Here is a 10,856-nt window from a genome sequence, read left to right on the forward strand (position 1 = left end):
AATAATTGAATAACATCATCTCTAAAAATGTAGCCACACAGTAGGATAGTTTGGGAAGTCATTGAGGGTTCTCCTCAAGATCTATGACATCCCCTACCTTTTCTTTTCTTTGGACTCCTAAAATAACTGTTCCTACTTGAGCCATTCCCACTTGTTTTTTTTCCACGTCCTACCGTGAAAACCTAAACCTTGAAATCTTGAAGACTAGAACCACTGATCATTATTGAGAGTTTTCTCAAGTGACTCCAATCATTTGAGATGTAATTAATTATAGGGGCTTGCATTTATAGGGAAATTGAAACCCAGGTAAAATAAACCCTATTTAATCTTTGTATTAGATAGGGGAACTTGTCGGTCATACATAAAAAGGTTCACAGACCAAACAGATGTCACAAATCTCTTTGTTTGCTGGATTGGGTCTATCGCCGAGGTCTACACTTATCTTTCGGGAGGGTGTAGTATTCGCGGTATCAGACACGATTATGCAAACTATTGGACAAATGAAATCTATTGGTCTCATTTTTCAAAAATTAAAACATACTACTTTCAAAATCCAAACTATATATCTTTTATATTTAAATTAAATCTCAAAAATTATTTTCATATTCATATTTTCAAATCTATCAATCGAAAAAGTTGACCGACAAGTACTTAACTACTATAAAAGTTTAGGGTTTACGTTTTACGTGTATGTGGCTTCGAAATTTTCGACGGCTTGGACGTGTGTTATCTGTGTGTCGAGAGGTTTGAGAGTCAAATTTTCACAGGATAGATTGGATTGTAGATAAGACACTACCTAGAGATTTTACCATCATTTTTTAGGACTTTTTGATTTGGGGTATGAGCTTTCACATGAGCGCAAGCCCTTTTGATTAATTATCTCTCTCGATAACGACAGAGTACTTTTGATTAAGTCTAAGCATTTAACACTCAATAATTAACTTGTAGTAGCAGCGAAGATACATTTTAAATTGTAAAATTTATTACTACGAGCTTAAAGCGGGTAGTGAGCGAATTGATGCCAAATCCGATCAAGATCTCATGGTTCCGTTATCCTGAGTCGTCGTGGTTCCTGCTCTTCTTAGTCAAAGGAGGTAATCTACCTAACTTGGCTGAAGAATCCTTGTCAGCAACTTTTGGTTGCGTGTCCAAAGGATCCTTGTAGATTTGGGGTGGATGTTTGTCTATGGGGACAAATTTAAGTTAATTTTAGCTAACATAAGACTTTGTTTCAATCAATTGTAACTCTTTCAACTCAAATGGTAGAAAGCCATTTGGTAATATATAGATTGCCGTCAGTAGTGTTATTTGATAGCAACCACTTTATCAGAGGGCTGTGGTCAAAACCACAATTTTGTTGGAGCTTTTGGGCCAAACCTAACTCACAGATGATTAGGACCACGTTCTTATTAAGTGCAATTATTTTGATTGTGAATATATTGATATACATGATATGACATTCGCTATTTGTGAACTTGAGTAAATCAAATAAGTAATCATATTAATTATAAATAAATAATTAACTTAATTATTTAAAAAAATAATTAAATTACTTTTTACGATTCGTGCGAGACCGCACTGCTCATGGGAGTGTAAGGATTTTTTCTCATCTCCTTTCATTCGAACTCACACACACAGAGAACGAAGGAGAGTGCAAGAGAGACAGGGAGTGAGAGCGAGAGATTGAGGCAAATGAAGAAGAACAGGAGAAAGAAGAAGAAGCAACAGTAAAGAGAGAAGAAAACAGAGGAGAAGGAGACGAGTGGCTCACCTGATGCGATAATTTCCTTCCATTTTCGTGGTCGAATTGAAAAGAAGATAGCTCGAGTGGCTCTGCCGAGTGCCACGAGAATCAAAGGAAAGGAGGAAGAAGAAGTAGAAGCTTGTTTGAGTACCTAGAAGGCTCGAGCGGCCTACTCAAGCGAAGAGGGGAGAGCTTCTGTGCCTTATTCGAGAGCTGGAAGAGGAGGGTGGTGGCAGATTCTCTCTGTCAAGTTGCCCGTGGAAGAGGAAGGAGGAGCTAGAGGGCTCCAACGACCTATAGAAGCTCGGACATCAGAGAGGAAGGAAGGGGTTGCACGAGCTTTGTGTGCGGGAGTAACACTGTGTGAGAAGTAAGGCTCGACCGAGCCTTATTGTTCGGTTCGACTATAATTAGGGCAAGCAGAGGAATAATAAGGTAAATTTTATCTTAATTAGTGTTAATAAAGTTCACATTTCAAATAAATTAAAATCTTGTTTATATTTGTTTAGGGCAAGTGTGGAGAAGGCTACATTCGTAAGAAAACCTGTTTGAAAGGAAATTTAGGTATAAAGTTCAGTTTCAAAAAATTATTATTTCTTTCCTATTTAATTAATGTTTTCTTTTAAATGTGTGCAGAAGTCAACGTTTTCTTTTAAATGTCAAATGCAAGTTCACTTTTAAATGTTAAACGCAAGATAAAATGAATAAAATGTGATATACGCATGCATGTGGAGGTGGTTAGAGTTACCTCTGAACGGTACTAGCAATAGATTGTATTGTACCCATGCACGAAATGAAAATGAAAATGTAAATGGAAAATACCTCTGAATGGTACTAGCAATAGATTGTATTGTACTCATGCACGAAATGAAAATGAAAATGTAAATGGAAAAGATTGGTACCTTTATGGCGGTTGGAAAATGTTAAAATTATATTTTTATCAAGTATATGCTTAGATGATGACTCCCAATTAGGAATAGTCTAACCTAAGTAAATAAAAAGAAATTAAATTTGTTTTCTTTATTGTTTTTATCTTACTGCATAAATTTTACTGTTACTGCATTTTTATAAAAATATTTTAAAAATGAGAATTATTATAATTTAGAAGCATTTATCATTTGTGTAATTTTAACTCAAATCATAATTGCTAATGTTCTTACAGGAAAATCAGCTGAAGAATAGATGGAACTTCAAAGAGTACGTGTACAGACGCTGTGGAGCGCAAGATAATTGATGTCACAGTTTAGTTTATTTTCTGTATAAATGTAAATGTAAACATTTAAATATGAACAATCTATTGTAAATATAAGTTTTGTGTACAATGGCTCTTTGTGCATTGGGTTTTTATTTTTGTGATAAAATAAAATTGTTAGATAGGTTTCCTCCATTTGACCGTCAGTTCTCGCCTTGGTAATTCCAAGCTCATCGGGTCGGGTCGTGACAAGAGTGATATTAAAGCCCAATTAAGGACAGTAAGAAAGTGACCGTAAAAGAACTATTAGAAAAAATAATACGAATAACTAAGATAATTATAAAGTAATTAAATGTCTTAGGTGAATTGATTTCGATCCGGAGGATATAGATGGTAATGATAGAGAGGCAAAGGCTGTTGTTTAACAGATCCGTGTGCCTTCAACACATATTAGTCCTCCATCCAGTGGTGCTAGCGTCCTCATGGAGGCTTTTACTCAGATGATGGTCGCAGTGACACGATTTATTCAAGTTTCTCTGACCAAGGCTAGTGGTATTGGAACATTTTAGATGGATAAATATTTGAAATTGTTTCAGGAAATGCGGCTACCACTATTCTCAGGAGCAGGAGGGTCAGTTGGGCCAGTTGAGACGGAGAGCTCGTTGTTGAGGGTAGAGAAAATCATTGATGGTTTATCATGTCCTCAGGATAGGAGGTCACATTAGCTGCTTTTGCTTTTGAGGGGAGAGCCGAGAGGTGGTGGCAGAGCCAGCTTTAGGAGAGTTCTGATGATTTTAGCCTAGTTCAATGTCAACATTCTTTTAGAAGATCTGTTGATTCTATGGATAAGAAATCTCAGCTCGTATTTCTCATCAAGACACTAATACGAAGAAAGTTTTTCTAGACGCTTAGATTTATTTAGCTTCCAAACAAAATGAAGTTACTCTGTTAATTTTGGCACTCTGCTTGTGGCTGATGTCTGAGTTGGTTTGGTCCACTTTTGTTGGGTTTCACTGCTCTCTTTTGTATAAATTGGCTTGATCTGGTGCCTTCTTATTGCATTGTAGTCTTATGTGACTCCATTATCAAACATCTTATTTAGCAAGTAGTCATAAATTTTTGTTTCTTCACCAAAGAAAAAAAAACGTGCAGACAAGTGGGCAACTTCTTTTTGCATCATAAGCATAATAGATTCATTTAGAAATCGCTAGCAAATTACTTTCCACTTAATATGTTCCTTCTCTCGCATATATGCCAATGTCCTCCTTGAATATTTGAATTTGGAGAATTAGTGTTCTGAAACTTCTTCTGGCTAACTCATTGTTGTAGGGTCTAAGTGGTCAGCCATTTTCAGGACCAGATATTGGTGGATTTGCTGGTAATGCAACCCCACGGCTTTTTGGGAGATGGATGGGCGTGGGTGCCATGCTTCCTTTTTGTCGGGGGCATTCTGAGGCTAGAACTATCGATCAGGAACCTTGGTCCTTTGGAGAAGAGGTTCTCCATCGTTCAACAATGTCATAACTGCCCATTCTGCTACAATTTTCATGTTTGAAGCAAGAGGCTAGAGTTCTAAAATAATGTTGTGAGAAGCTTTAATTGGCATTCATGATATAGTTTAACTTCCTGATTAAAGTGTTTTCTTTTTGCTTTTTGGTTTTTTCAGTGTGAAGAAGTATGCCGTCTCGCACTCTTGAGGCGCTATCGGCTTATGCCACACTTGTATACACTTGTCTATCAGGCTCATAAAAGGGGCACTCCCATCATCTCTCCCACTTTTTTCGCTGGTAAATCTTCCTCTTTGAGTTTCTTTTATTTTTCACGCTTTAATCTTCAGTTGGCGTATTGCACAGATCCAACTGATAAAAAATTGAGGAATGTTGACAATTCCTTTCTACTTGGGCCACTGTTAGTTTGTGCAAGGTATTTTTTTGCTTTAAACTGGATTTATTACCTGATTATATTTGGTTTTTGTTTATGGCGCTTAGTGTTTACAGATCATAGTGCGGTCAGCTTGTCTTCTTGGTTCTTTTTTATTGAGTTTCTTTAGGCTGAGCTATGCCTTTGAATTTTAAAACATATAATGGATGGAGATATTAGAATATTTTTGCTTGTCGTAATGCGTGACACTTATTTAACAGTTAAATACCAGAAAGAGGATCACATGAATTTTCTCATGAATTACCTAATGGAACATGGTTTTTATTTATGGCACAGGTTCTATTTGGGGCAGCTGTAGCTTATCAATAAGCTGTTGTGTAGCAGCTACCCTGGGAAGCTGCTGCGGATAAGTTGGCTGACAGTTTGTTTTCTATGATTTGAAAACAGCTGTGTGACAGCTGTTCCTGAGCAAATGATCATTCTGCTCCTGTGTAATAATGCTGTTTGTAACCGAACTGTCATAACTATTTTTATGATACTTCAAAATCAAAAATCACTTCAAAACAATTCAAAAATCCAGATAATCGTATCACTTAATAGTGAGTATCTAGATTGCTAAAAAAAGTAAAAAAATTATTAAGATTACATTTAAAAATATGATAATATTAATTTTAAACTACAGACGACGATCTTCATGAGCTAAGCCATCCTCCAGAGATGTTATCAATTTCCGACCATTATCGACAGTGGAATCCGCCAGACCGTCTGCCCACTGGAAGAAATCATACTTCTTCGTCATTCTTTGCGGGCACTGTAGAGCTGCCTCTCGTAGCTATGCGCCTGACGTGATGTAAGTAGGGAAGTCTGAAGTTCGTAATGACAACAATAGTCGGGCGGTCCCTGAAATCTCAGAGCTCATCTTTCCTAAATGGTACAAATGACAATCCATAAGTCATAACATGAGTTGAAATTACTCAAAAAAGTAATTAATTATAGTTTTTTGCAGGTGTGAGGTCTCAGATAACTCAGTATATTAATCAATAAATCTGTCACTACAAAAATACATTAAACCTTATAAAAAACAGGAATCTTAGTTGTCTTTAACCCACGTAAAATCAAACTCGTGTGTATCACATATACAAATCACTTAAAAAGGTCATCCAAAAGATAAAAAAATATTATCAAAAAGAAGGGAGAACTTGATTGTCTGTATTAAGATTTCACACGTGACACCAATCAACGACTAACAAACCATTCAGAAGAACCCATAAGGTCAAAATGTCTCATTATTGGCCTCTCAGACCCACCAATAGAAAAACAAATTAAATGCAAATGAAAAAAATCACATTTGAATAACATAAAAAACCTTAACAATCAATATTAAATATACAAGGAATGAAAATAAACATGAACTGTACAAAATAAACATGTAGAAATTGATAAAAGAAGTAATTACAGTTTTGTGCAGGTGTGATGTCTCAGAGAACTAAATATACCAATTAACGAATCCGTCACAAAAAAAAAAAAAAACAATAGACCTTGTCAAAAAAAGATTTTTGGTTGCTTTTAACCCACATAATACAAAGTTCGTGCATGTCACATATACATATCACCAAAATAGGCTTTCAAGAAGAATCTCAAAAAACACTGCACCGAAAAGAAGGGAGGAATTTGGTTGACTTCATTGAGATTTCATATGTGACATCAACCAACATCGACTAACAGACTATCTAAAAAAACCCATACGGACAATCGTTTCATTATTGACTTCTCTAAACCACAAAAAAAAAAAAAAATAAATGCAAATGGAAAAAAAATACTTACAAAAAGTGTAAAAAACCCAATCAATGTTAAATATAGAAGAAAATAAAAATAAACATAAACTGAAAAAATATAAATAGTACTGAATAAAGTACAAATAATAAAATAGCAAATGCTTCAATCATCCTCCTAATATCGCATCAATATTTTGTTCTCTCAACCCTGTCATCTCGCTTGCACCTTCCCTTTCTGTAGTATTGTCGGCCAACTTTTTGCTTTCGAAAATTATTTTTATAGTTTTGAAAAGTAGATGATTTAATTTAACCTAAAAGATATATACTTTTATGAAAATATATATAATTTAAGATATATACTTTTATGAAAATAGTGTATTTTAATTTTGAAAAATGAGACCGACTGAATCTCATTTGCCCAATAATTTATATAATTGTGCCCGGTACCACGAATGATACACCTTCTCGAAAAATAAGTGTATCCCGCGGCGGGGGGGGCAAGAAAACAAGCGGTGGATCAAATCATACAAACTACGAGGTTTGTGACATCCATTTAGTCTGCAAATCTTTATGCGACTGACAAATTCTCCTATTTAATACAAAGATTAAATATAGTTTATTTTACCTGAGTTTCAAGTTCTCTATAGGGGCAAACCACTATAATTAATTATATCCCAAGTGATGTGAGTCACTTGAGAAAACTCTCGATAATGATCAGTGGTTCTACTCTTCAAGAATTCAAAGATCAAAAAACAAGTGGGAATGATTCAAGTAAGAACAATTCTTTCAGGAGTCCAAAGGAAGTAAAAGGTAGGGGGTATCACAGATCCAAAGGGGGATCCTCAGTGACTTCCCAAACTGTCCTAATGTGTGGCTGTGTTTTAGAGAGGATTTTATTTGAATGTTGAATCCTGTCAATTTTATTATTTGGGATTTATATTTGCATAATAACTGATTATGCAAATAGCCCGCAGAGGTAAGAGGTTTTACGTCGTTCTGGACAATAACCTCGGAACCTAAGGTGAGTTAGGACTTACGCTACACAACATGGTTGTGCAGGGGCCTAAAAGAGGGTGAGAAATTATATTGCGCTAGGCGAGCTACCTCGAAGTCCTATGGGTTGTTTAAGCTAAGAAAATTTAACTGATGAAGACTCATTTTGCTGTTATAGAATGACGACCACCTCCACCTGTAGTCCGCTCCAAACTCTTTATCGCGCTGCTCACGAAGTTACTCCGAGTTTCTCGTCGAAGTAACAGTCCTAAAGTCTAAAGTTCAAACAATTTTACCAGTGTGTTTCAATGTCTCAGTTTGGTTGTCATTGAGAGGGTTCAAGTTGATTAGAGCGACACCAGTTAGGATCCCAGGTTCCATCATTCCGGTTGTTGACCTCAATTTTCGTGAGGTCTAGTTTTTCTCGTAGGTAAACCGGAGAGATCTCGTTAGCAACCGTGGGTTACCTCCTCTGAGGGACTACCGTAAATTCGAAAGAACGTATTATGTTGTTTTTTTTGTTTTGAAAATGTTGTTTAATTTTGAAAAATCATTTTATTTTGAAAGTGAGATTGAATTCAGTACCTGCATACTATGTTAGAACAAGAGTAATTGCAATAAAGAAACAACAACAAATAAAATGTACCTGCGTACGTGGCGTATCTGCTGCTGCTAATCCTGTTGCATGTTTAACTCACAAAACACAATATAATTTGCAGAGAAAAGAAGAAAACAGTAAACAGTAGAATAAGTTTTAGTAACAGCTAGGAACTCCAAACAGGTGATCCTAAGGTTTTCTCCAACTATTGACTGCAACTAATGAGCTAGTATGGTGATCCTACGACCTCCTACAACTCCGGTAAGCAACTAGCAAATGTGTAATGTACGGTGATCCTACGACTCCAGACAACAGCTAGAAATTTTGAATAGCGCCTGTACGAGTTCCTATGAACCCAAACAACAATGGGCTGCACCTATGTGGCTTCCTACGAACCCGAACAGAGGTGGGCAGCAACTAGATTGCTTCTAGACGATGGTGGACAGCTACTAGGTGGCTACGGACCCAAATCGTGGTAGACAGCTCCTAGGTGGCTTCCTACGAAACCCAAATCGTGGTAGACAGCTCCTAGGCGGCTTCCTATGAACCCAAATCGTGGTGGGCAACACTCTACAACAGTCCTATGACACTGGGCAACAACTAAGAAACATTTGAGCTTCCTACGACACTGGGCAGCAACTAGAAAAACATTTGAGCTTCCTACGATACTGGGCAGCAACTAGAAGCATTGGACAGCGGTCCTACGTCTTCCTACGACACTGGGCAACAACTACAAAAATTGGACAGCGATCCTACAATGCTTATAACACTCCAAATCATTAATTCCAGCACTTCACAACACTCCTATAACACTTATAGCACTCCAAATTATTAATTCCAGCACCTCACACCACTCATACCGCACTCTATAGTGACTGACAGCCTCAAACAACACTTATACAATGACCTTTAAGCTTCCTACAACACTCTATAGTGATTAACAGCCTCAAACAACACATATACAGTGATTAAGTTATTCAAGATCGACCAATAAAAGCACCTTGAAGCAGTGATCCAGTTGCCAAATGAATAAAATTGTGCATCAGACTATTACTTGCATCTTTTTAACCAAGGCATAAATTCGATTAACACGATTCAATGCAAAAAAAAAAAAAAACTATTCGGAGTTCTCCAAAAATCAGTCCTTATGATTAGGAGAGCTACTAACATAACAAATGTAAGCATGTAAATAAATTATCAAGTGTTTATAACATAAATTAAGCTCAGCCGTCATGAGATCAAATCTTATAGATGAAATAATGCATGTGAAAGCTTTAAACCAAATTGAATCTACATAAACAAAACTACTTCAATTCCTCAGACAGTTTCCTTCCAGCTTTCAACAGATTCAACAGCTTCAAATAAAGGTATATAAAAAAAAAAGTTTAAGCGAAGAGATCGATCTGAACCAACGAATCTAAAAAATTTCAGGTAGGAGTCCTGTCGAGCGAGAGAGTGCGGCAAAAATTTCAGGTAGGAGGAGTCCTGTCGAGCGAGAGAGTGCGGGAGAAAACTGGCTTCGGGACAAGAAGTCTTGTCGTACAAGGGTTTTTGAGGAGGGAGTTTCTCGAGCGAGGGAGGCGAGCAGGAGCTTTGATCAGGAGACTGAGGCGAGCAGATTTGAACAGAGGAGCTGGAGGCTGGTATCTGACCAAAGAAAAATATGTTGAGATTTTCATACCTATTTTACACTGATTTTGATGATATTGTACTTTAAATAAGGGTATTTTTGATGTTTTATTGCAGGTATGATGCATTATGGTCATTGGATCAAAAAGAAACAAAAACGGTGCAATTTGGAGCAAAAACGAGCAAGAAATGAAATTTTGCACTGTCACCTTTCGATAAGTCTTTCGATGTTTAATCTCTTTTACGTTTCTTGAATATTTTCGAATGAGATTACACTTTAAAGGAAGATTGTTTTGATGCTTATTTTGTAGGGCTATCTGTTAGGAACACAACGCAACTGAAATGAGGCGAAACAGAGGTAAAATGTAGCCAAACAGAGCGAAGTGATGGAGCTGCACAGTCTGGTCGCCGACGGCGCCAAAACGGCGTCGACGGTGAGATTTACCTGTGAAAACCGAACAATCACAGTGAGAAAACCGAAAAATAACAGAAAAGCTCGCCGACAGCGCCCGAGACGACTCGACGGCGCCCGGGACGACTATGAATCGACTTTTGGCGGTTATGGGCCGAAATTCAACGTATTTGGACGCTTTTATTGGAAGGGTGCGTGTGACAACTCTTCAAACTTCGTCCCTACACTTTAAAAGAACGAATTTAGGTTAAGAAAAAGAGGGTTACGTCTGAGAGGAATGTTAGGAAAAGTGTGGAGAATGTTTAAAGTTTTTAGAATAGGAGTAGAAATTTAGATTACTACCCTTTTGGAGAGATTGAAGAGGAGATTTTGAGAGAATTTGTAAGGAGATGTTCTAGCATTGCATGAATCGGCGAGAGACTTTGTGGGAGAGATTTTCTTCTTTCTTTCAAAGGGAAGAAACTAAGTATTGTGTTCTTCATTATCTTTTGATTTTTGTAAACACTTATCTAGTGAATTTATTTTAGTTAAATGAAGTTTATGTTATGCTTTCTTCGTGCTTTGTGATGAATTTCTCTTACTCTCTCTTCTTGTTTGGAAATAATGGTATGAGAAGATTATGCTGTTGTTTT

At 36.8% G+C, this 10,856-nt stretch overlaps 1 protein-coding gene across 2 annotated transcripts in view; it reads left to right on the forward strand.

Annotated features, from left to right (window-relative positions):
• The window catches only part of LOC110018570 (alpha-glucosidase 2), a 73,601-nt gene that overhangs the window by 23,293 nt on the left and 39,452 nt on the right, over positions 1 to 10,856 (forward strand). For both annotated transcript variants that reach the window (XR_002293364.1, XM_020715919.1), the window contains exons 11-13: positions 4,266 to 4,433; positions 4,603 to 4,723; positions 4,790 to 4,859. Coding sequence is in view for 1 of the 2 variants with exons in the window: in XM_020715919.1 (XP_020571578.1) it covers positions 4,266 to 4,433; positions 4,603 to 4,723; positions 4,790 to 4,859 (359 nt within the window). In the remaining variant the exon portion in view is untranslated. The remainder of the gene's footprint in view (positions 1 to 4,265; positions 4,434 to 4,602; positions 4,724 to 4,789; positions 4,860 to 10,856) is intronic.

The sequence above is a fragment of the Phalaenopsis equestris genome, unplaced genomic scaffold (genome assembly GCF_001263595.1).
Source record: "Phalaenopsis equestris unplaced genomic scaffold, ASM126359v1 Scaffold000025, whole genome shotgun sequence".
NCBI lineage: Eukaryota > Viridiplantae > Streptophyta > Magnoliopsida > Asparagales > Orchidaceae > Phalaenopsis > Phalaenopsis equestris.